Source organism: Stegostoma tigrinum, chromosome 15 (genome assembly GCF_030684315.1).
Source record: "Stegostoma tigrinum isolate sSteTig4 chromosome 15, sSteTig4.hap1, whole genome shotgun sequence".
In the NCBI taxonomy this organism is placed as follows: Eukaryota; Metazoa; Chordata; class Chondrichthyes; order Orectolobiformes; family Stegostomatidae; genus Stegostoma; species Stegostoma tigrinum.
In genome coordinates, this window is record NC_081368.1 from 23,314,892 (window position 1) to 23,341,755 (window position 26,864).

At 41.9% G+C, this 26,864-nt stretch overlaps 1 protein-coding gene across 6 annotated transcripts in view; it reads right to left on the minus strand.

Annotated features, from left to right (window-relative positions):
* The window catches only part of LOC125458883 (transforming growth factor beta activator LRRC33-like), a 66,176-nt gene that overhangs the window by 32,712 nt on the left and 6,600 nt on the right, over positions 1 to 26,864 (minus strand). For 2 of the 6 annotated variants that reach the window (XR_007248918.2, XR_009446692.1), the window contains exons 2-3: positions 7,182 to 7,296; positions 3,390 to 3,523 (exon numbers count right to left, since the gene is read on the minus strand). Coding sequence is in view for 1 of the 6 variants with exons in the window: in XM_048544679.2 (XP_048400636.1) it covers positions 20,453 to 20,519 (67 nt within the window). In the remaining 5 variants the exon portion in view is untranslated. Of the gene's footprint in view, positions 1 to 3,389; positions 3,524 to 4,151; positions 4,294 to 7,181; positions 7,297 to 19,185; positions 20,520 to 24,320; positions 24,491 to 26,864 lie in introns of those variants that run through there. The other 4 variants (XR_007248919.1, XR_007248920.1, XR_007248917.2 and 1 more) reach the window with 3 other exon arrangements.

The window sequence follows — 26,864 nt, forward strand, 5'->3', positions numbered from 1 at the left end:
AAGAGGTAACAAGCAGGATAGAGAAATGGGAAGCAGTGAGTCTAATATTCAGTGGATCCAATAAGAGGAGATTGCACTGGGGAAACCAAGTGTAGTCTGGGTGACTGCTTTGCAGAATATCCTCGTTCTGATCGCAAAAAAGACCTTGAGCTTCCAGTTGCCTGCTGCTTTAACACACCAGCCTGTTCCCTGGCCAACATCTCTGTCTCTGCAACGCAAGCTAGAAAAATAAAACCTCATTTTCCGCTTGGGGACCCTGAAGCCCTCCAGGCTCAATATCGAGTTCAATAATTTTAGGGCCTGAGCTCTCCCATGCATAGCCCTCTACCCCACACGCAGCCTGCCATTACACACTACCTTTTGTTAGCCACTAACAGTCTCCATTAACAGCTATTCGCCCTCCTAGCCAGATTGTTATCAACTCCCTTGTCTATCCAACTGTTCTTCACTCTCTTTGGGCTCTATCCTATTGTTTACTCCATACCCCATCTCCATCTTTATTTTCTACATATAAACTGACCTTTTCCATTAAACCATCAGTTCTGAGAAAGGGTCACCAGACCCAAAACGTTAACTCTGATTATTTCTTCACAGTTGCTGCCAGGCCTACTGAGCTTTTTCAGCAACTTCTGTTTTTGTTTGTGATTTACAGCATTCGCAGTTCCTTCGGTTTTTATTGAGTGCTTCTGAACTGGCAATGCCAGGTGTACCTGTTCCTCAATGTTACTGAAACATAAAGAATCACTGATGCATTTTTAAAAAATATTTGTTAAATAGAAGTCAAGGATTTGGTGATAAGTGGTGCATTTTCAAGTTGGCAGCCTGCTAACTAGTGCTGTGTCACAGTGGTCACAATTATTTACAATGTATATTAATAACTTTAGACGCATTCCAGGGAAGGCTCAATAGACTGATACCAGGTACGAAGGGACTGCCTTATGAGGAGAGGTTGAATAGTTTGAGTCTGTGATGATTGGATTTTAGAAGAATAAGAGGTGATTTTATTGAAACATATTTAGGGGACTTGACAGGTTAGATGTGAAAAGGCTGTTTCCCCTTGTGAGAGAGTCTAGGACCAGAGGGCATCATCACAGTGTAAGGAGCTGCGCAGTTAAGGCAGAGATGAGGAGGAACCTATCCTTTCATTGGGTTGTGAATCTGTGGAATTCTTTACCACAGAAGGCTGTGAAGGTGAGGCCATTCAGCAAATTGAAGGGTCAGATAGACATATTTTTAAGTCAGTAAGGGAAACAAGGGTTATGAGGAAAAGATAGAAATATGGAGTTGAGGTTTATCTGATCAGCTATGATCTCACAGAATGGCACAGCTGACTCGATGGGCTGAATGGTCTATTTCTGCTCCTAGGTCTTTTATTGTCTTGTGGAGCTAGCTGCAGTGAAATTCCCATCTCAAATGACTAGGCACTTTATTTACATATTCCTTTGCAACAATGTATGTATGACACATCATTCCTTGAAAATCGGGTACATTGAATACCAGACTTAAATTATATGAAATGGGTGGCTTGGGCTACCAGTTGAAAGTACCTTTATGTGGAAATTCATGCAAAGGTCAAAGTCATGTTAAGACAAAAATATTTCAAAATTTTGTAAACAGTTTTTTTTTCTCGTTTATGTCTTCCTATGGGCACTGAGACTTCCTTAAACTTAATGCCAGTTCTGGAAATTATTTATCTTTTGTTCCAGCACCATAAGTGGCAGCAATGACATCTTGTGGCTTGAAATTGCCCTTTGGATGATGACCAACACAGGGTTCCAGGCAGTTTTGACTGGAAGGGACTATGTGACTATCCCATTGGCAGAAACATCACTGCACTTGCAGACGGATCTGTCAGTTTGGCTCCTTTGGACAATAATTATTGCAGGTGGAAATTTCAATGACCAAAATGAAGTTGGGAGATATGTGTAAACACCTGACTGTACTAATTACTTGGAAGAAAAATCTTTAGGGTGGCAGCTTGGTTTAGTGGTTGGGACTGCTGCCTCACAGTACTGGGGACCTGGGTTTGAGTCCAGCCTCGGGTGACTGTGCGGAGTTTGTACTTTCTCTTCATTTCTGTGTGAGTTTCCTCAGGGTGCTCTGGTTTCCTCCCAGAGTCTAAAGCTGTATAAGTTAGCTGGATTGACCATGATAAATTGCCTGTAGCGTGCAGGGATGTGTAGGTTAGGTGGGTTAGCCATGAGAAAAGCAGTGATAGGGTAGGATGCTCTTCCGAGGGTTGGTGTGATGGGCTGAATGGCCTGCTTCTTTACTGTAGGGATTCTATGATTCACTCCAACCAGTATATATTGTGTTCTCATTGGCATTACATATCAGATGTTGTGCCAAGCTGATCACTTTGCTCTTCAGTAGATTTGAGGGAAGGAGTTGGTCCCTAAACATGCTACTTAATTAGTGATAATGGGAACTGCAGATGCTGGAGAATCCAAGATAATAAAGTGTGAAGCTGGATGAACACAGCAGTCTCTGATGAAGGGTCTAGGCCCGAAACGTCAGCTTTTGTCCTCCTGAGATGCTGCTTGGCCTGCTGTGTTCATCCAGTTTCACACTCTATTATCTTGCATGCTCTTTAATTAGTTTTTTTTTCAATTCTGTATCCACTAATCACCTCACTCAATAACAGTAAAATAATCAATATACAAGGACTCAAAATTTCCTCAGCCTTCTTCACCATTGTCCATCTTGAATATATTTCTTCAATATTTTTCCAACTTTTCTAATTTTATGAATGATTGTATCATTACCTGTTAACTACCTCCCTATGCAAGTACCTCCATCTGAGGTGAAACGTACATTGTATCAAACAATACAGCTCCAATAAATTACGGTGCATTCATCAGGCTTTAGCTTCAGCTTATACTTCCCACATTATATTTTTCCCAGGGTTCCCTTACTACAGACTCCTACCCCACCTGATTCTTAGCTCAGCCTTCTTTCACATACACTTACTGTCCTAACACATTACAATTTCACCTACTGGTTTAAACACTGGCGTGTATGCATCATACAACTGCTCAAGATGGGGTATCTGTATGTCATTCAATGAACCCTTACACTCAGCCTGTTATCACTTCTCCCAGAGTCCACATTCCTTCTTTTCTGTAAAATTTTGACATAGTAGCTGATCACACTTCTTATTCTGATTGCAATTCTTTTTACATCCCTTTTACTAATGCTACTTTGATTGTTCTAAAGTCAGTTTGTCTGTGGATTATGTGTCAGTATCTTATCATTTAAACTATGGCCATATTAATTATTTCAACGAGTAGGTGTACACGTCTGAGATACATTATTCAGCGCATTTTTTTAAACCATGTATTCCCTCATGTTTGTTACTTCCAAGGCAACAAACACTTTTGCACACTTACATTGGTATCCCAAGATCATGCAATGCATTCTTGGCTCTCGTATAATCTAATCAAAACATTTGTGAGGTTTTGATTATCACTCCATGCATGGTCCCAATGCCTATGATAGTGGCTCTGTTATCCAGTTCAGTTCTCTAAAAAGGAAAGAAGAGAACACAATCATCACCAAGACAAAGTTATCAATTTAGTACTCTCACTTAAACTTTCCTTTCACTAAAATGCATTTTAACCTCAATTGTCATTTCAACCCATTATTCTAATTTTTTAATCGTCTGCCACCAATCTCCACCCTTAATTACTTCATCTCATCCAATTTTGCAAGTGATCTATAACTACCAATCTAATTCCACAGATCTGAAGATATTTGTAGTCCATGGAACATATTCTTATAATATTTTAAAATAGAAGTCAAAAATTTCTGTTTGAACATACTTTGGCAAAAACATACTTTGGCTCCTTTTTAAAAATTATTTGATAACTTATTTTAGATATTTGATATATCTTAATGTAAATTTGTCCAAATTCAATATTCCGTTTCCTCCCTCAAGGTCAATAACAACTTCTTATGCATTGAAATCACTGAGACTACGTGCGTGCACTTTATGATTTTCTAGAATCATCTTATATTTTCAAGTAACCATTCTTATAAATGCTTTAGAGTGCCAGGCCATATGGGTCTTTCTTTTTTATCAAGATATGCTTAAGTGTAACCAGGCTTAGTGGTTTCAAACTTCCTGATATTCAAATACATTGGATGTTTTCCCACTCATTCTCCAAGCTGAGATGCATTGTTAGGGATTGGATTGAAGATGCCGAATCCATCACTGTGTTGTGACATTGCAAGTCTGCGGACAGGTTCAGAACTTCACAGCCATCAAAGAAAACTTTCAGTATCTTCAATTCTCTGAAAAACAAAACAGCATGCATCCATTCCACTTCAAGCACAATACTAATGATTTACTGTTGCTGTAAAGGGGCAGTATGAAAACTCCTGGACATAATGTCATCAATTGTTTTGTCTTCCTCCGGTGCAGAAAAAAAGTGTGATGATTAACGAAAGAAAAGCCTACCTCCTTTTTAGATTCTCTTTTCATAAAACCTGTCAAAATCAGTTTTGTTAGATTTTAGAAAGTACCATCAAAAATTTTGTTCAAAGTGAATTACATTTCCAACATTCCAATTTTTCTATTACAGGTAGTTCTCCTATAACGCAATAGTTGTGTTCTTGTGTGATCTTGTGCTATAGAAAATCGCACTACAGGAAATTGCCATTGAAATTCGCTATATTGTAGAGTAGAAAGTTTGTGTTATCCAAACAGTGTCCACTATTCATCAATCGCATTACAGCCAATTCATGTTACAAAACACCTGTTATGGCAGAGTTACCTGTACTTGGATGCTTTCACACCAAAGTACCTTTATGATAAGTAAATTTTATCACCCCAATTAAAGGTTCACCCATGTGTTAAAACAATATTTGGAAGTTCACTCTGGCCAGAAAATGAAATTCCAAACGTGATAACTTAAGCATAATGTTTCTAAAATTAAATGTGCCCAGACCTCTTTCCTCAATCCAAGCACAACACAAATAGTACATTTAAGGAAAGAGCAAATAAGTTATATATTTTGACTTAACTTTTACTTCCTCAATTAACTTTAATCAACTGTCGCCAATTCCAAGAGGTAATTTTTTAAATCAAACTTTAAGAACCAAATTTTAAAATCACATATTTTTGCTTTACACAACACAATTGTTCCTTAAAAGGACATTGTGTTAACCATACCTGTTCCACACTGATACAGACGCACATTGTACTTTCAAATCACTATACATTCCTAAAATACAAACTAAACTCAAAGTATTCCCAAATCTTCAGCTCCAGGATACAAAACACACAAATTACCCAAGATAACACTTAACAAGCAACAAACGAAGATGCACCCAAACCAGATCACAAAGCATTAACACATAGCACAGGGGCTATGGGTACTCAACATTCGCATCCAGGCAGGAAAATGTTTTCACCTTGGTCAAACACAAAAACTGGTCTCTCTCTCTCTCTCTCTCTCTCTCTCTCTCCCCATGCCACCACCACTCCCCCACCCCAGCAGAAGTGGTTGAGGCAGGTACATTAACGACGTTTAAAAGGTATTTGGACAAATACATGGATAGGAAAGATATTTATAAGATATGGACCGAGCGCAGGGAAATGAGGTTAGTGTGGATGGACATTGATTGGCATGGACCATTTAGGGCTGAAGGGTCTGTCTCCGTGCTGTAAGATTCCATGACTCTAAGACTTGGAAATAGAGCGAGAAGCACACAGCAGCTTCACATTCCAAGATTAACAGCCATTTACAGGGAATTTATCTCCCTAAATCTCAGCTGTGACAAATATCTGCCAACCGAAGAATTTCTCTTTAATTTGACATTACATTAATATTAAAGCCTTCTCTTCCTTATTTGTCTTTCCTTTATCCCACCATTCTCTTTGCCTGTTAGATAGGCCAATGGGATTCCAATATTCTTTAATCACTAGGTCAATTAGCTTCTTATTTTTATTTGCAAGAAATTGGATGATGAATAATGTGGAGGCAATGGCCTAGTGATATTATCGCTGGATTGTTAACCCAGAGACCCAAGTAATGTTCTGGGGAGTGATAATGGGAACTGCAGATGCTGGAGAATCCAAGATAATAAAATGTGAGGCTGGATGAACACAGCAGGCCCAGCAGCATCTCAGGAGCACAAAAGCTGACGTTTCGGGCCTAGACTCTCTGATGAAGGGTTTAGGCCCGAAACGTCAGCTTTTGTGCTCCTGAGATGCTGCTGGGCCTGCTGTGTTCATCCAGCCTCACATTTTATTATCTAATGTTCTGGGGACCCAGGTTTGAATCCCACCTCAGCAAATAATGAGATTTGAATTCAATAAATATCTGGACTTAATAATCACCACAAATCCATTGCTGATTGTCAGGAAAAACCCATCTGGTTCACTAGTGTCTTTAGGGAAGGAATTCTGCTGTCCACACCAGGTCTGGCCTACATGTGACTCCAGACCCACAGCAATGTGATTGACTCTTAACTGCCCACTGGGCAGTTAGGGATAGGCAATAAATGCTGCCTGGTCAGTGATGCCCTCATCCTGTGAATGAATAAAGGGGAAAAAACTTATTATAGGGTTAGCCAGGTAATTAGTGGGCAAGTCTCCAGGATCCATGACTCAGAAAATTATGCAACACTAAACTCTACTGCCACGGACCAATCCTTGCCTGCTGTGCTAAACCAAGCCATATGCACACACATCACGAGGGGAATTATCGTGCCTATGCATTCGCACTAGATTATCTTCTCATCTGAGTCCTACAATAACAGTAGCCAAGTCAGAGATCCTGTGGAGGACACAGTGCTCTACAGCTACTCAGTCCATCCCGGACGCCACTTGCCAACCAGAGCTTCAGCCAGTAACTATGCACCAGCACCAAAATACATCAACGTTAGATTAATCACCCTTTGATTAACCTTGGTCTGGTCCAACTTTCTTTGCCTGAGATATCTCACAACCAATCCACCTACAAGCTGCCATCTGATTGACTTGACCCACCCTAGAGGGCTGAATCCACCGCTACTCTAGGCTATCATGATGAACACAAGCTCCAACAGTAGCTATTCCAGAATCCACACTTCCTGAGACTGAGTGAACCTAATTTCGGTTCGGGTACAGGAGGGGGTGACCATGAGCTCTGAGCAAGCCAGACATACAGACCACAATGAATGCAAAGACTACTCACTTGTTGGTGGTCCCGCTTCCCATACATAGAGCCAAATTGTTGGATTGGAATGACCAAGTGATTCACTTGACACCCAGGAGTTCACTTCAGCATCAAAGAGTTTATTGAAATTGCACTGGTGGGAAGAAATCAGTAAAAATCCATAGAGGTCTTCACTAAACAAGGGAAAACATACATTTTAACACATCTGTTTCATCCCACCTGTAAGATTTACAAAGCAATCATGTTATTAATTAATTACATACATTTTGAATTAAGCTAATCAAATGATTGCACGTCTAGCGATGGACAGTCTTGTGGTCTATCTCGGGTCCTTCATGGTCTCCTGACATTTCTCAGACTCTCTTATCTCCTTTCTTGGGCTTTTTACAGTGGACACTGCATTCAAATACATACCTGCCCAAGCTGCATCACATTAACTGGCAATTATTTGGATTCTTGCCTATCATTTTAAGGACCTTTTAAATCCCTTATTAACCTCCTTACAGGAATACAAAAGAATATTGATTTCTAATAATTGTTATAATATCAGTTCCATTAAAGCTGTGTGGTTACACCTAATGTTAGAAATCTTTAGCTAACGAGTTGTGAGCAGTTTCTTTCTTATTGTGTTTACTAGGCACCTCTATCTTTATCCTTGGGTGTCTTACAATGTGTTCTTTCACCTCACATTCCATTGCCTGCTAGTTTCTGTACCTATGATTCATTTCTCCCTGTAATGATATGTGGGCTGCTTTTACTGTCTGAGACTGGTTTGGTTCATAAATTTATTTGAATCTTTTTCCCTAATGGTTTTAGTGATTTCCTTTTTGTGAATAGGTGAATCTATAACTACTTTAAAATCTATATCTATGATCATTGAAATCGGTGTCCATGTACACAGATCATTGAAAGTTGCCATCCAGGTTGACAGGGCTGTTAAGAAGGCAGACAGTGTTTTAGCTTTTATTAATAGAGGGATCGAGTTCCGGAACCAAGAGGTTATGCTGCAGCTGTACAAAACTCTGGTGCGTCCGCACTTGGAGTATTGTGTACAGTTCTGGTCACCGCATTATAAGAAAGATGTGGAAGCTTTGGAAAGGGTGCAGAGGAGATTTACTAGGATGTTGCCTGGTATGGACGGTAGGTCTTACGAGGAAAGGCTGAGGGACTTGAGGCTGTTTTCATTAGAGAGAAGAAGGTTGACAGGTGACTTAATTGGATAGGGAGAGCCTTTTTCCTAGGATGGTGACTGCGAGCACAAGGGGGCATAGCTTTAAATTGAGGGGTGAAAGATATAGGACAGATGTCAGAGGTATTTTCTTTACTCAGAGAGTAGTAAGGGAATGGAACGCTTTGCCTGCAACAGTTGTAGATTCGCCAACTTTAGGTACATTTAAGTCGTCATTGGATAAGCATATGGACGTACATGGAATAGTGCAGGTTAGATGAGCTTCAGATCGGTATGACAGGCCAGCACAACATCGAAGGCCGAAGGGCCTGTACTATGCTGTAATGTTCTATGTTCTATTACTTAAAGGATATTAACTAAAATCTACTATTAGTATTGTACCAGATTGATTAAATAATTTGAGACAGATTCAGCAATTAAATGTACCGTGACATGTTCTTATCTATGTCTTATGCATAAACAACTACAGCTGCATATCCTACCTCAGTTCTAATCCGACCCCACCACCCAAGACATTTTTCCATACCCACCTCTGTCTGCTTTCCGGAGAGACCACTCTCTCCATGACTCCCTTGTTCGCTCCACACTGCCCTCCAACCCCACCACACCCGGCACCTTGCCCTGCAACCGCAGGAAATGCTACACTTGCCCCCACACCTCCTCCCTCACCCCTATCCCAGGCCCCAAGATGACATTCCACATTAAGCAGAGGTTCACCTGCACATCTGCCAACGTGGTATACTGCATCCACTGTACCCGGTGTGGCTCCCTCTACATTGGGGAAACCAAGAGGAGGCTTGGGGACCGCTTTGCAGAACACCTCCGCTCAGTTCGCAACAAACAACTGCACCTCCCAGTCGCCAACCATTTCTACTCCCCCTCCCATTCTTTAGATGACATGTCCATCATGGGCCTCCTGCAGTGCCACAATGATGCCACCCGAAGGTTGCAGGAACAGCAACTCATATTCCGCTTGGGAACCCTGCAGCCTAATGGTATCAATGTGCACTTCACCAGCTTCAAAATCTCCCCTTCCCCCACCGCATTCCTAAACCAGCCCAGTTCGTCCCCTCCCCCCACTGCACCACACAACCAGCCCAGCTCTTCCCCTCCACCCACTGCATCCCAAAACCAGTCCAACCTGTCTCTGCCTCCCTAACCTGTTCTTCCTCTCACCCATCCCTTCCTCCCACCCCAAGCCGCACCCCAATCTACCTACTAACCTCATCCCACCTCCTTGACCTGTCCGTCTTCCCTGGACTGACCGATCCCCTCCCTACCTCCCCACCTAAACTCTCTCCACCGATCTTCTTTTCTCTCCATCTTCGGTCCGCCTCCCCCTCTCTCCCTATTTATTCCAGAACCCTCCCCCCATCCCCCTCTCTGATGAAGGGTCTAGGCCCGAAACGTCAGCTTTTGTGCTCCTGAGATGCTGCTGGGCCTGCTGTGTTCATCCAGCCTCACATTTTATTATCTTGGATTCTCCAGCATCTGCAGTTCCCATTATCTCCCCTACCTCAGTTCTGTTACTTTGGGTCAACAGAGCTACTAGTGTTCTTCTTGTGAAGACAAACTTAATCTAATATTTTCCCAAGATCTTTAACTACTATCAGCCATGTTGTGCTGCATTAGACATGGATAGCCACTGGCCATTCTATACTGCTCAGTCATGAGCAGTGGTGGTTACCACTGTTGCCTCATAGCACCTGGGACCCAAGTTCGATTCCAGCCTTGGGTGACTGTCTGTGTGGAATTTGCATATTTCCCGTGTCTGAGTGGGTTTCTGCTGGGTGTTCTGGTTTCCTCCCATGGCCCAAAGATGTTTGGGTTACATGATTTCTCACAGTAAATTGCTCTGTAGTGTCCAGGGATGTTTAGGCTAGGTGGATTAGCCATGATTAATGTGGAGTTACAGGGGCAGGGTGGGAAAGTGGTTCTGGGTGGGATGCTTTTCAGAGGGTCGCTACAGACTGAATGGGGTGAATGACTGCTATCTGCACTAGAGATTCTATGATGTACATTTGGCATGAAATTAATTTTGCATGTCACCAATCACTTTAGACACAAAGGCTGAATTGAATTTGCATCTGTGTACAGGTGCATTTCAGAGGGCAAACATCCATACTTTGAACTTGTTGGAAGAAATTTAATTTTCAACAGTTTTTCTCATCCCACACCATGTTCTGGCATTTTATGAATCAGGAAGGATGGCCTAGTGTGTAAAACATATCTGAGATCAAGTTTCCCATTTAAATAGAAGATAAAAATGGACTTTTCTCTCGTACAGCATTCTCATTCATGGTGCAGGTTTTCGAAGCCCCATAAAAAGAATAGAAAAGGCTGATGAAAAAATGGAAAGTCTGCTGAGGTGTTGGGAGCATTAAATAGGTGCAAACTTTTCAAATGTCACTGTTTGCTCCTGTATTGTAATACTGATTTTTTTGTAGTGAAGTGTTTCATCAAAGTGATCTGTCTTGCAAAGGTGAATTGATCCCTTAGATAATATAATATACTAGAGAAACTCAACAGAATTGGCAGTATCTGAGGAGAAAGAAAAAGAGTTATTATTTACAGCCTTATATGATTCTGCTTCGGAACTGAAATGAGCTGGATAATTATGCATTTTTATGCCAATGACAGAGGAGGAACAGTTGGAACATAGTTGTGCACATAGAGTCATAGAGTCAGCAAGGAAACAGATCCTTCAGTCCATCTCAGCCATGCCAACCTGAAATCCTAGATAAATCTAGTCCTATTTGCCAGACCTTGGCCTATATCCCTCTTAATCCTCCCTATTCATAGACGCATCCAGATGCCTTTTAAATATTGTAATTGTAGCAGCCTCCACTACTTCTTCCAGCAGCTCATTCCATACATGCACCATCCTTCGTGTGAAAGAGTTGCCCCTTACGTCCCTTTTTACCCTTTTCCCTTTCATGTTAAACCTATGTCCTCAAGTTTGGGCCTCCCCCACCCCAGGGAAAAGACCTTGGCTATTCATCCTATCCATGCCTCTTTTGATTTTATAAAACACTGTAAGGTTGACACTCAGCCTCCAATGCTCCAGAGAAAATAGCCCCAGCCTATTCAGCATCTCCCTATAGCTCAAACCCTCTAACCCTAGCAACATCCTTGTAAATATTTTCTGCATCCTTCCAAGTAACATTTGACAGGGTGATCAGAACTGCACATAATAATCCAAAAGTGGCCTAACCAGTGTCCCGTACAGCCACAACATGACATCCCAACTCCTATATTCACTGTACCGTCCAACAAAGGGAAGCATATCAAACGCTTTCTTCACTATCCTGTCTATCTGTGTCTCCACTTTCAAGAAACTATAAACCTGTACTCCCTGGTCTCTTTGCTCAGCAACAGTCCCCAGGACCTTACCATTAAGTGTATAAGTCCTGCCCTGATTTACCCTTCTGGAATGCAGCACCTCACATTTATCTAAATTGAACTCCATTTGCCTCTCCTTGGCTCATTGGCCCCCCTCTGATCAAGATCCCATTGTACTGTGAGGCAAACTTCTTCACTGTCCATCTCACCTCTAATTTTGGTGACATCTGTACACTTACTAACCATACCTCCTACGTTCACATCCAAATCACTTGTAGAAATGACAAGAAACAATGGACATGCCTACATAAAAAGAGAAAGGCAGTGATAATGGTAGCAAAGGAGCAATGGACATGTAAAATAGGTATAAATGTTAGAAGTGAAGGTAAGAAAATGAGTCTACTCTGCCAGGAGCAAAGGTAACGAGACTCAGGGTTCTATCATATGCAGTGTCTTGCTTTTAAATTGACCCTGACATTGATTAGTATTACATAATTCTGGACGTCCATTATAATGTTTTTCCAATAGAGAAGTACCATACTGCATCATAGAAAAAGCTTTCAAACATCTGTTGCAGTTGCATTTTTGTGCTCTGATTTAATTGGGCTCACAGATCTGAAAGTTTTAAAAACAAAACTGCCTCTGAAGATAAAGAAATGGCCTACGCCTTTTCCCTCTTCATTAATTGATAGAAACATTGTTTTGAAATGGCAATGGATATCTATTTCAGCAGGGAGCTTGAGGTTTCTGTTATGATATCTCTTCCATTATGAATGCCTGGCTGCGTTTCAAAAGCTTAGCTCTTCCTGAGGTGCTATTGATCCAAGAATTACTACTAAGGCATTTACAAGTCCATAACAGACTATGTCTTTGATAGGATTTTTTATTTGCTTAAAGATCTAATAGGTACTTAAAGGATTAAAATTTCCTTTCTCTTCAGTCTTTTGGTCCCGTACCAAAGTCGGTGAGTTTGAATTTAATGTTAGATGTTTAATGTTCACCAATGATTGTAAAATAATTTCCACTGCTATTGCATGGTTTCTGAAAACTGTATAAAACACATACTTGGCTAAAGTGGATACATGGGAATTTTGGAATGATGGTGAATATTAGTTAGGTGGTTTGGTGAGTATGAGGAAACATGGATAAAAGTAAAGTCATCTCTGGAATAAGAGAAGCATGGTTTGCCATTGGAGAATGTGAGGTGGCATGGTGGGCTTGGGTGGTCAGATGATGAGTGAAGTTTCAGGTACTTTTAGCTGCACTGAGAGCTGTGGCACTGAGCCAGAGAACTGAGGATTAGCCTTCTAACTGGCTCATTTCTAGTCCCACATCCTTCATATCCTGCCCAGCAAACCAGTCCCTTGTGTGGAATCCCTGGTAAAATCTCACATGGCCATTATGTACATTTTGTAAGGTGGAAACAGGGTTTTCCAAGCCCAGATAACAATTTAGGCCTGCTAGTAGCTGTATATGTCTGAAAAAAGGGGGCAATGTGATCCAATTTCTACACAAAGTACTTCGGAACAGGACAGTAACCGTTAACTAGGTCAATTGGTTTATTTTTCTTAATTCATTTGTGAGATGTGGGCGTTGCTGGCTGACCAGCATTTCTTGCCCATTCTTAGTTGCCCTTGAGAAGTTGGTGATGAGCTGCTTTCTTGAACCGCTGCAGTCCTCCTGCTGTGGGTTGACCCATAATGTGATTAGGGAGGGTATTCCAGGATTTTGACCAGTGACAGTGAAGGAACAGTGGTATATTTCTAAGTCCGGATGCTGAGTAGCTTGGGGGGGAAATTGAAGTTCGCGCTGTTCCCATATATCTGCTGCCCTTCGACTTCTAGATGGAAGTAGTTGTGGGTTTGGAAGGTGCTGCCTGAGAATCTTTGGTGAATTTCTGCAGTGCATCTTGTGAATAGTCCACACTGCTGCTACTGAGCATCGGTGGTGGAGGGAGCAGATGCTTGTGGATGTAGCACCAATCAAACTGCTTTGTCCCGGATGGTGTCAAGCTTCTTGAGTGTTGTCGGGGTTGCACTCATCCAGACAAGTGGGGAGTACTCCATCACACTCCTGACTCATGCCTTGTAGGTGGTGGACATGCTTTGAGGAGCCAGGAGGTGAGTTACTCACCACGGGATTCCTAACTTCTGACCAGCTCCTGTAGCCACTCTGTTAATGTGGTGAGTCCAGTTGAGTTTCTGGTCAATAACCCCTAGAATGTTGATAGTGGGGGATTCAGTGATAGTAATACCATTGAATGCCAAGCAGCGGTAATTACATTGTCTCTTACTGGTGATGATCATAGCCTGGCATTTGTGTGGCATGAATGTCGCTTGCTAGATGTTAGCCCAAGCCTGGATATTGTCTAGATCTTGTTGCATTTGACAATGGACTGCTTCAGTATCTGAGGAGATGCAATTAGTGGTGAACATTGTGCAATCATCAGCGAATATCCCTACTTCTGACCTTATGATAGAGGGAAGGTCATTAATCAAGCAGCTGAAGAGGGTTAGGCCAAGGAAATTACAGGAGGAATTCCTGCAAATGTGTCCTGGAACAGAGATGACTGAATTCTAACAACCACGACCATCTTCCTATGTGTCAGATATGACTCCAACCACCAGAAAGTTTAGTCTCTGATACGCATTGATTCCAGTTTTACTTGGGCTCCTTGACATCACACTCGGTCAAATGCAGCCTTGAAAACAAGGGCTGTGACTCTCAGCTCCCCTCTGGAATTCAGCTCTTTTGAGCATGTTTGAACCAAAGCTGTAATGAGATCAGGAGCTGAATGAGCCTGGCAGAACCCAAACCGGGTGTCACTGAGCAGGTGCTGCTTGATAGCATTGTTGATGGCACCTTCCATCACTTTGCTGATGATCGAGAGAAGACTGATGGGGCAGTAATTGGCTGGGTTGGATTTGTCCTGCTTTTTATGTACAGGACACATTTGGGCAATTTTTCACATTTTTGGGTAAATACCAACTTTGTAACTGTACTGGAACAGTTTGGCTAGGGGACCGGCAAGTTCCAGAGCACAAGTCTTCAGTACTATTGCCGGAATGCCGTCAGGGCCGGTAGTGTTTGCAGTATCCAGTACCTCCTACTATTTTTTAATATCATGTGAAGTGAATCGAATTGGCTGAAGACTGGTATCTGTAATGCTGCGGACCACTAGAGAAGGCAGAGATGGATTGTCCACTTGACACTTCTGGCTGAAGATTGCTGCGAAAGCTTCAGCCTTATCTTCTGTATTGATGTGCTGAGCTGTTCCGTCGTTGAGGATGGGGATATTTGTGTAGCTTCCTCCTCCAGTGAATTGTTTAATTGTCCACCACCATTCATGTCTGGATGTGAGAGGACTGCAGAGCTTAGATCTGACCCATTGGTTATGGGATCGCTTAGTTCTGTCTATCACTTGCTGCTAGTGTTGTTAGTGTGCAAGTTGTCCTGCTTGGCGACTTCACCAGGTTGACACCTCATCTTCAGGTATGCCTGGTTCTGCTTCTCGCATGCCCTCCTGCTCTCTTCATTGAACTAGGATTGATCCCCTGGTTTGATGGTAATGGCTGAGTGGGGGATATGCTGGGCAATGCAGTTACAGATTGTGCTGAATTGCAACTCTGCCGTTGTTGATGACCCACAGCACCTCATGGATGCCAGGCTTGAGTTCCTAGATCTGTCTCATTTAGTATGGTGATAGTGCCACACAACACAATGGAGGGTATTCTCAATATGAAGGCGGGATTTTGTCTCCACAAGGAACTGTGTGATGGTCACTCTGACCAATACTATCATGTGCAGATGCATCTACAGCTGGCAGATTAGCAAGGATTAAGTCAAGTATTTTCTTCTGTCTTGTTGGTTCCCTCACCACATGCCACAGACCCAGTGTGGTAGCTTTGTACTTTCGGACCCCAACCAGCACAATCCATAGTTCTGCAGCTGAGTCATTCCTGGTGGTGGACATTGAAATCCCCCACCAAGAGTACATTTCGGACTGTTGCCATCCTCAGCGCTTCCTCTAAGTGTTTTTCAACATTGAGGAGTACTGATTCATCAACTGAGGGAGAACAGTATGTGGTAAGCAGTTGCCCATGTTTAACCTGAAGCCATGGGACACTTTGGGGCCTAGAACCTATGTTGAGGACTCCCAGGGCAACTCCCTCTCACCTGTATACCACTGTATCAGTTACTGTACCACTGAGACAGGACATATCCAGGGATTGTAATAATGGTGTCTGCGACATTGTCTGCAAGGTATAATTCCATGAGTACGGCTAGCTTATGAGACAGCTGTCCCAATTTTGGCACTAGCACCCAGATATTAGGAAGGAGAACCTTGCAGAGTCAGCAGAGCTGTTTCTGCCATTATCTTTTCTGGCGCCTAGATTGATGCCAGGTGATCTGTCCAGTTTTATTTCTTTGAGACTTTGTAGTGATTGGTGCAACTGAATGGCTTGCTGGGCCATTTCAGGGGGCAACTGAGAGTTAACCACATTTCCGTGGGTCTGGAGTCACATGTAGGCCAGCCGAGGTGAGGATGGCAGATTTCCTTCTCTGAAGGACATTGGTGAACCAAATGGGTTTTTCTGACAATCGACAACGGTTTTATGGTCATCAGTAGATTCTTGATTTGAGATTTTTTTTATTGAATTCAAAGCTGCTATGATGGGATTCACACCCAGGTCCCTGGAACATTAGTTGACTTTCTGGAGTAAAAGTCCAGCAATAATACCACTAGGCTATCACATATCCTAAAATAAATATGACTTGTCTTACAACATACAAACGTTCAAGTGATTAGCTCACAGCCACACAATGTTAGGCATTCAATGACAGTTAAATTAAGTTGTCAATACCAGAAAAAATAACTGTCCTGTTTCATCTCTTATCAGCTAGTCACCTCGCTGTTGAGTCACATAGAGATACTTTATCATGAGGAGCATATGACACATTTTACACCCTTATGGATAAACAGCAAATACGCAGAGATGAGCTGGAAGGGGGATCTCCTAACTGCCAACTACTGAAAACCATATTTGGAAGTTATGTAATGTTGAAGCGTCCTAGAGATTGACTTCTCCTTACTTTCTAGAATTGGGCCATTACCGTCTCTTCAAGATAATGAACTTCCTACACCACCATGTATAATTTATGGTCATGTAATCATACGCTATGCACAGGCTCAAGGAAACAAATAACCACAATTTCTTCATGTTGTTGCTTAAAATTACCAAAAGGAATTTTTTTTTGACTCATTGCAGCATGTCAATGAGTGATAATGAGCTGTAAAGAAATGACCCCACCAACGCACACCCAGAGCCAGTTCGAAGAGAGAGGAAATCCTAAATGCTTTGTCGGTTCATTTTTTAAAAAAGTTTTGCTGTTGAATTGCTTTGTAAAGAAAAATGATGTTTTGGTGGGACAACCTTAAACAAAAGCTGGAGTGGCTTAAGGGCTGTGGAGGGAGAAAGATAGGCTGGTGAAATGAAAGCATTAGAGATGCAGTAACACTGAAAGAAACAATCAATTGATGTTTAAACTGTTCTTTCTCACTAAATGACATTACATATGAATTTTAATAATCAATTTTATCTGCTATCAAGAAACACAATAGGGGAACACACATATTTTCATTTACATAGGCTCTTTCATGAGACCCCAAAGAGTCAAATGAAGCACCATCACTGGTATTCTAAAGGTAGATGGAATCTGTGGGGATAGGAGTCCACAGCATAAGTAGAAATCTACTCATCTGCCCACTTCCCAAGAATCATCCAATGGACTCGTGGATAGGATTCCAGGTTCAAATACCAGTCTTTCCCAGCCATTGTCACTCACTGAATTCCCGTTGGTGAGAGGTAAGCTTGCCTCTGGTTGGGACAGCCATCAACCCTTAAAAAAGGTCAAAAATTCTGGAGTGGGAATCTCTCCAAGTGACAGGACAGTGAAGGGGAGTGCAATGATGCAACTTCAGCTCCTTTACAGACACCACCATTCGTTTATAATTGGTAGTACACCAGGTGTTGTAATAGTACAGGACAGATTGAGTGGCTTACCTGTCTGTCATTGCTCTTAACTTCATAAAATGATAATTGGCCTGTTTCAATGAACTACTTTGGTCCAGCAAGAGGAATGGTTCCTGTTAGGTGATTTCATCCTATTATGAAAGAGGAAATTGGATGGCAGTAATTAAGGAGTCTGGGGAATATCCTAAATTAGCGCATTATTTGAAACAATCAAAGCTGCCATGTAGTCGGCCACATTTTTTTCTTACAACAGGAAAGCAATATGGTGAGCAAAAAAAAAGTGAGGACTTTAAATTAGTTAATAAATTTAACAAGTACGAACAATGCATTTTTGCCTGCGCATGGTCTGTATTCCCTGGTATTTGAATCCAGAATCCTATTCACAAATCCATTGGATAATTCTTGGGAAGGGGGCAGATGAGTAGATTTCCACTTATGCTGTGGACTCCTATCCCCACAGATTCCACCTACCTTTAGAATACCAGTGATGGTGCTTCACTAGACTCTTTGGGGTGTCACGAAAGAAGCTATGTAAATGAAAATATGCATGTTCCTCTATTGTGTTTCTCGGTTGCAGATAAAATTGATTATTAAAATTCATATGTAATGTCATTTAGTGAGAACGAAAAGTGTCTATCTAAATGCCTCTTAAACTTTGCTAACATATCGCTTCTACCATTTCCTCTGGCAATACATTCATGTTCATATTGGTCTTTAAAAACTATTAAGAATTTCAACTGTTATAGCTTCTTGATGCCCTAGGAAGTAGAGATGCCATCAATGTTATGTAAGCCATTCAGGCCAGAGGCTTTGATTCTCGGCCTGCAAACAGAGCTTGACTGTAAGGCCTCACTGCCTCATGTAAAAATGATTCCAATGTCTCGCTTCCTTGAGTGAGATCCATTTTCACCATTCCTGGGAGAAGACAAAGCTGGATTTGATGTTGATTGGTGTGCCAAGAATAATTGTCCGGAGCTCATACGTGAAGGAAGTTCACTGGACTATAGAAAGCACAAATTTGGTTCCTATATCATATTAGTTTACAGTTTATACTGCACGCAAATGGTCATTCTTCACATGTAGACAGGCTATTTGACCATGTGACCTGTACAAATGTGGACAGTAGAATTCATGGCCACATTCCATTTGAAAGCCAGTCACCATAAGAAGTGATCAGTTCTTCAGCGGCCAAAAATTGTTTAGTTTGAATAAGCAAGATACATAACATCAGGCAAAGGTATGAAATTAAAAATGCCATTTGGGTTATCAAAATTTAAACCTTTACTAACTTTGTTATTGCATCATTCAATTGTCTTTCCAATATCTGTTTTGTCAACATTACTTGTTAGAATAATGACTCTGAGTGAGGAGATTTTCCTGAAATTTACTACTCTTTTCTCTAATTTCTAATCCAAAACTATGTAACATCATTAATGAATAACCAATTGATTCACAATTAACTTAAGTTTGTTTTTAATAAATGATCTGGTTAAACAAGTAGAAATCTTGTGTAAAAAGAATCTTGTCTGACATAACAGTTTCATTGTCTTTATAAATATAAAACATACAACACACAATCCCATATAATCACATACAAACATTATATACTCTCACAGTAGCTATATCATATATAAATTTCATTTTCAAAGCTCATTATTTTTGTGCTTTATTTGTTTCAAATCATGTGAAAATGATTCCAAGGTCCTGCTTCCTAGAGCGAGATCCATTTCCACTCTTCCTGGGAGAAGACAAAGTTGGGCTCAGATTTGCCCCAGAGTACCAGCTTATAACATCAACATTCAGATGTTTTATTTGGTTTAGCATTGTAACACAAGACTTTCCATTAAACAAGTGCACAAGCAGTTGAAGACGATATTCAAAATGTACAACAAAAATCATAGATGGCCTTCTAATACAATTTCCGAGGGCAACAAGGAACATAATTTTTCAATAGGGTTTAAACTTAATCTGCTAGACAGATTTTTCATTACAATGTTATTTGACACTTATCAGGCTGAACCTGAATGTTATCCAGGACTTGCTGCATGGGGACATGAACTGCTTCAGCACCTGTGGATTTCCAAATGATTTGGAACACTGTGAAACCATTGGCAAACAGCCCCACATCTGACCTTGTAATGGAGGGTTAGCCTGAGAACACTACCCCGAGGAACTCCTACAGCAATGTCCTGAAGCGTAGATGACTAATCTCCAATATCCACAACCATCTTCTTTTATGATAGGTATGGCTCCAATCAGCAGAGAACATTCCCTCTGATTGTTACTGACTCCAGTTTTGCTAGGACACCTTAAAGCCACACTTGGTCATATGTTGCCTTGATGTCAAGGACAGTCTACTTCACTTTCCCTTAAGATCAGTTCTTTGGTCAATGTTTGGGCCAAGGCAGGATGAGGTCAGGAGCTGAGTGGGCCTGGTGGCTCATCCATTCAGCATTTCCGACTGAAGATGATTGCAGATATGTCATCCTTAACTTTCGCATTGACATGTCAGCTCTCACTTCATTGAGGAAGGAGATGTTTGTGGAAACTCCCCTTGTAGTTAGTTCTTGATTGTCCAACAACAGTCACCGCTAAATGAGGCAGGATGGCTGAGGTTTGTTCTGATCCATTACCTCAGGGATCAGTTGGGTCCACTTTTAACATACTGTTTCTGCAGTTTAACATGGATGTAGTCCTATATTGCAGCTTCACCAGGTTGTGACTTAATTTTTAGGCATTCCTGCTACTAGCCATAAATTGCTCTTCTCCAGCCTTTGTGAAGTTGGTACCCTGGATCAATGTAATGATAGAGTGAGACACATTCTAGGTGGAGGTTACTGATAATGTTTGTTTAGAATTCTGTGGCTGCTGATAGACCACATTGCAATATTGTAACCCAGTTTGGAGTTAGTAGATCTGTTCTGAATCTATCCTGATTAGCATGCAGAAAGTATCACACAGCACGATGGAGAACATCCTTATTGTAAACAACATAATGATTGTGCAGTGGTCACTCATACTAGAACTGACAGATACATTTGCAATTACTAGAATGGTGAGGGCAAGATATCGCAGGATTTTCCTCCCTTGCTGCTTCCCTTATCACCTGCCATGGGCCTAGCCTGGCAGACACTAAAGTCAGGACTCAGCCAGCTCAATCAATGAGGAAGCAGGTCAATCAGCCCATTGAGTCCACAGCAATCCTCCGAACAGCAGGCAACCCCAACCCGTTACACTATCTGTGTAACCCTGCATTTCCCCGGGCCAACACCCTAGCCTGCACATCTTTGGACAATGGGATGGAATTGTAGCACCTGGAGGAAACCCATGCAGACACGGGGAGAATGTTTAAACTCCACTGAGACAGTTGCTGGAGGCTGGAATCATACCAAGGTGCCTGTTGCTGCAAGGTGACAGTGCTGACCAGCGAGCCATTGTGCTGAGCCACTGCCTTGTATCCAAGTCACTCTTGGCAATGTACACTTCTTTCCTCCCTCAGAGTGCATGCTGTACCCTCATTCCAAATGATTCTCGACATAATGAAGTATTGATTTATCAGCTGAGGGAGAGAGATACTAATTAACAGGAGGTTCCCTTGTCCATACTTGAGTTGGTGTCATGATATTGTATGAGGTCCAGCATCAACGTTAAGGACCCTTACATCCATATAGTGATTCTATATCACTGTGTAGTCAACTGATAATTGTGGGGGAGAACATACTCAGGAGGGGATATGGATGCGTTTGGGACATTAGATGCAATGAATTCTTTGTTGAGAATAACTATGTCCCACTGTTACTTTTCCTGTCTGTGACACAGCTTTCCAAGCTGTGCACTTACAGATATCACTGGGCAGGTCGGGCTTTTGTAGGGACAAGTGTCTAGGTGATACACAGTGATTTGTACGGTTTTATTTATATTTAAACTTTCTGAAAGTATTTGAGGTAGTCAGCTTTCCAGGACATTTCACTGACAAATTAAGAATCAATACCATGTTGTAGACTAGATGCCATGTATGTAAATTAATATAAATGATTTTGGATGTGAGCATGGGACATATGGTTCATAGCTTGCAGGTGACACCAAAATTGGAGGTGTAGTGAACAGCAAAGAAGATTACCTCAGAGTATAACAGGATCTTGATCAGATGGGCCAGTGGGCCAAGGAGTAGCAGATGGAGTTTAATTTAGATAAAAGTGAGGTGTTGCATTTTGGAAAGAAATCAAGGCAGAACTTATACACTTAATGGTAAGGTCCTGGGGTGTGTTGCTGAACAAAGTGACCTTGGAATACAGGTTGGTCCAGAGTTACATTGATGACTGTATCGGAGCCGCCTCTTGCTCCCCAGAGGAGCTCGAACAGTTCATCCAATTCACCAACACCTTCCACCCCAACCTTCAGTTCACCTGGGCCATCTCCAGCACATCCCTCACCTTCCTGGATCTCTCAGTATCCATCTCAGGCAACCAGCTTGTTACTGATGTCCATTTCAAACCCACCGGCTCCCACAGCTACCTAGAATACACCTCCTCCCACCCACCCTCCTGAAAAAATTCCATCCCCTATTCCCAATTCCTCCGCCTCCGCCGCATCTGCTCCCACGATGAGGCATTCCACTCCCGCACATCCCAGATGTCCAAGTTCTTCAAGGACCGCAACTTTCCCCCCACAGTGGTCGAGAACGCCCTTGACACGTCTCCCGCATTTCCCGCAACACATCCCTCACACCCTGCCCCCGCCACAACCGCCCAAAGAGGATCCCCCTCGTTCTCACACACCACCCCACCAACCTCCGGATACAACGCATCATCCTCCGACACTTCCGCCATCTACAATTCGACCCCACCACCCAAGACATTTTCCCATCCCCACCCCTGTCTGCTTTTCGGAGAGACCACTCTCTCCGTCACTCCCTTGTTTGCTCCACACTGCCCTCCAACCCCATCACACCCGGCACCTTCCCCTGCAACCGCAGGAAATGCTACACTTGCCCCCACACCTCCTCCCTCACCCCTATCCCAGGCCCCAAGATGACTTTCCACATTAAGCAGAGGTTCACGTGCACATCTGCCAATGTGGTATACTGCATCCACTGTACCCGGTGTGGCTTCCTCTACATTGGGGAAACCAAGCGGAGGCTTGGGGACTGCTTTGCAGAACACCTCCGCTCAGTGCGCAATAAACAACTGCACCTCCCAGTCACAAACCATTTCCACTCCCCCTCCCATTCTTTAGATGACATGTCTATCATGGGCCTCCTGCAGTGCCACAATGATGCCATCCGAAGGTTGCAGGAACAGCACCTCATATTCCGCTTGGGAACCCTGCAGCCCAATGGTATCAATGTGGACTTCACCAGCTTCAAAATCTCCCCTTCCCCCACCGCATCCCAAAACCAGCCCAGTTCGTCCCCTCCCCCCACTGCATCCCAAAACCAGTCTAACCTGTCTCTGCCTCCCTAACCTGTTCTTCCTCTCACCCATCCCTTCCTCCCACCCCAAACCGCACCTCCATCTCCTACCTACTAACCTCATCCCACCTCCTTGACCTGTCCGTCTTCCCTGGACTGACCTATCCCCTCCCTACCTCCCCACCTATACTCTCCTCTCCACCTATCTTCTTTTCTCTCCACCTTCGGTCCGCCTCCCCCTCTCTCCCTATTTATTCCAGAACCCTCACCCCATCCCCCTCTCTGATGGACGGTCTAGGCCCGAAACGTCAGCTTTTGTACTCCTGAAATGCTGCTGGGCCTGCTGTGTTCATCCAGCCTCACATTTTATTATCTTGGAATACAGGTTCATAGTTCCTTGAAAGTGGAGTCAAAGGTAGACAGGATAATGGAGAAGGCATTTGGTATGATTGCCTTTATTGGTCAGTGCATTGAATAAGTAAGTTGAGAGGTCATATTGTGGCTGTGCTGGACATTGGTTAGGTCACATCTGGAATTTTGCGTGCAATTCTGCTCTCCCTGCTATAGGAAGGATGTCGTCAAACTTGAAAGGGTCCAGAAAAGATTTACAAGGATGTTGCCAAGCTTGGAGGGTTTGACCCATAGGCAGAGGTTGAATACGCTGGCGCTTTTTCCCTGGAGCATTTGAGGCTGAGGGGTGACCTTGTAGGGGTTTATAAAATCATGAGGGGCATGGATAGGGTAAATAGACAAGGTCTTTTTCCCAGGGTGGGGGAGTCCAAAACTAGAGGGGATAGGTTTATGGTGAGAGGGGAAAGATTTAAAAGGGACTTAAGGGGCAACCTTTTCATGCAGAGGGTCGTCCATGTATGAAATAAGCTGCCAGAGGAAGTGATGAATGCTGGTACAATTACAACATTTAAAAGGCATCTAGATGAGTAAATGAATAGGAAGGGTTTAGAGGGATATGTGCCAAATTCTGGCAAATGGGACTAGATTTATTGAGGATATCTGGTAAGCATGGACGAGTTGGACCAAAGTATCTGTTTCCTAGTTGCATAGCTCTATGGCTGTATGAGTCAATGTAGCCCACGCAGGGTGAGGGTGGCAGATTTCCTGCTTCAAAAGATACTTGTGAACTAGACCCATTTTCAAATCAATCTGATAATATATCATTTGATTTATTAATCAATTAAATTTACATTTCCTGCCTTAGTATGGTTTGCACTGCAGGACTGTATATTAGTCCAGGTCAGTGTATTTCTAGTAACGTTACCATTTTGCAATTCCTGGAGTTATTACAGTAATATACGCAAAAGTTGCTGGAAAATTTCAGTTGGTCTGGAAGCACCTGTGGAGAGAAAGCAGAGTTAATGTTTCAGATCCAATCATCCGAAAGGCCCTTATGAAGAAGGACCACTCTCCACAGATGCTGCCAGACCTGCTCAGTTTATCCAGCAAATTCTGATCTCCAGCACCTGCAGATCTTTGTTTTTTTTTATTGTAGTAAACATCTGATTTTAGCAGTATGTAAGTAGTACCTGACCTTTATGGGAACTTAAGCAATTGATAAAGCAAATAACAAATCATTCATATCTGTAGCCATTTTATGTCATTTTGCAAAAGAATTCAACAAGAAAATATTGCTTATTATTTCAATGGACAAAATAAAGTTGAATAAATATGAACAAATATTTATAAATGTTGAGAGTCTGAAATAAAAATAGAATTTCCAATGTTAAAGTCAAATAATACATTGCCTGATACAAAATAAAATCTAAATTGTATCTTTAAAAGAAACAAATAGCAATAATTGATTGGACTGTTTTTGAGAATTAATGTATACCTTCCCAGAAGACAAGAAATTTTTGCACACATCTCTTACTTAAATAGTTTGTTTCTGTAAATGACACCAGAATGAGTCATTTCTTATGAGAAAAAAATTGTCATAATCTATATGTATTTATTTAGATCAATGAATAATAGCTATTCTTAAATAATATTGTTTTTGTTTTACATTTATTTATATGTGTGATATCAAATGCACAATATTAATTCAGTAGTGCTATGAATAGTGTTTTGCTTTCATAGACAAGATATGCAAAATGTCTTTGAGGTGTGGTGATCATCAGGTTAAAGCACAGCCAGTTGTCTCTCTTTAATGATAGAGCTGCTCTATGGTCCTGTAGAATTATAGGGTCCTTACATTTTACAAATATACAGGTCAAATGTTCTGGCATGTCCACTGTGGCTGAACTATTGCACCATCGATAATTATAATCCACTGCCACCTCACCAAATGTTTCCTTTGCTTCCTAATCAGCAAATAGGATCAGATTTTTGAATATGATTGTTCTCCAGTACCTTCCCCAATCTGCTATTTATTATCTATCTTAATGTTAGGCCTAGGCCATTCATGAGTAAAATTAAGAAGTGCTTTGATATTCAACGGATAAAAGGAAATCTGGCAAGACTATGAGTCTTGGGTGAACTCAGATTGATGATTTTTTTTTAAAATGTAAGGACTCCATGGGATATTAAGTAAACTTGAGTTAATGGAACAGATCAGCCTTGATATAACAGAATGCTGGAAAATAGACTCAGGTGCTGTTTGGCTTATCTCTGCTCATATGTCATTTGTTCCACTGTGACAGAAAGTGAGCACTGGAGGGCAATTCGATTGCAGGAATAGTGCACAGCGGCAAAACAGGAACAAGCATAGAGAATGGTGGATAAACTCAGCAGTTCTGAAGAAGAGTCATAATAAATTCAAAACATTAACACTATTGCTGTCTCCATAGCTGCTGCCATACCCGCTGAGTTTCTCCACCATTCTCTGTCTTTGCTTCAGATTTCCAGAACTGAAATATTTTGCCTCTATTCGAGTGGCGCAACAGGACTAGCCATTAAAAAGAAAGAATCCCTGCCAAATTATTCCCTGTCTCAAGCTCCTGGAAGCTAGATCTGCTACCTCAGCTGAGATAGGTTAACTCAACACTGACAATGCATGTGATTCAGAGCTGCACCACTAGATACATTTAGTGGGCATGAATTTCCACAAATTATAAATATCTCCAAACAAAAAAAGTCAGAAAGCCTTTATTTATTATCAAATATCCTAGGTCTTGAGACATGGAACATAGAAAAATACAGCACAGTACAGGCCCTTCAGCCCACGATGTTGTGCCGCGGAATAATCCTAATCCAAAAATAAAATAACCTAACCTACATTCCCCTCAATTCACTGCTGTCCATGTGCATGCCCAGCAGTCGCTTAAATGTCACTGAACGAAGGATGGTTGCACAGCCTAAAATTAAAGTCTTTTTGTTTTAGGAGTTTGGCTTCACTTGGTATTGTACCTGACACTTAGTTAACTATCCAACAGGAGCCCAAAGGGCTGAAGTTGAGTTTGAAGCTTTGGGGTCTTTCTATTCCATGGTACAGTTCAGCAATGTCTTCTCCTGTTTTACATTTCTATTTTAATAACACTTAGAGATAGCCCTTCCAGCCGCTGTTCACTGTTTGTTTTCACTGGAACAGTGTCAGCCTCAAAACCATCATCCCCAGGATCCAAGCACAACCTACAGCACTCTCCAGCAATTAATGTTATCACAGATCCAATAACTATTAGAAAGGCAAGTGCGAATATTAGAAGTACAAGGGGATTGACTTTTGTGATGCTTTCTGTATAACATTTCCCTTCGTGATCACTTAATAATTGGAC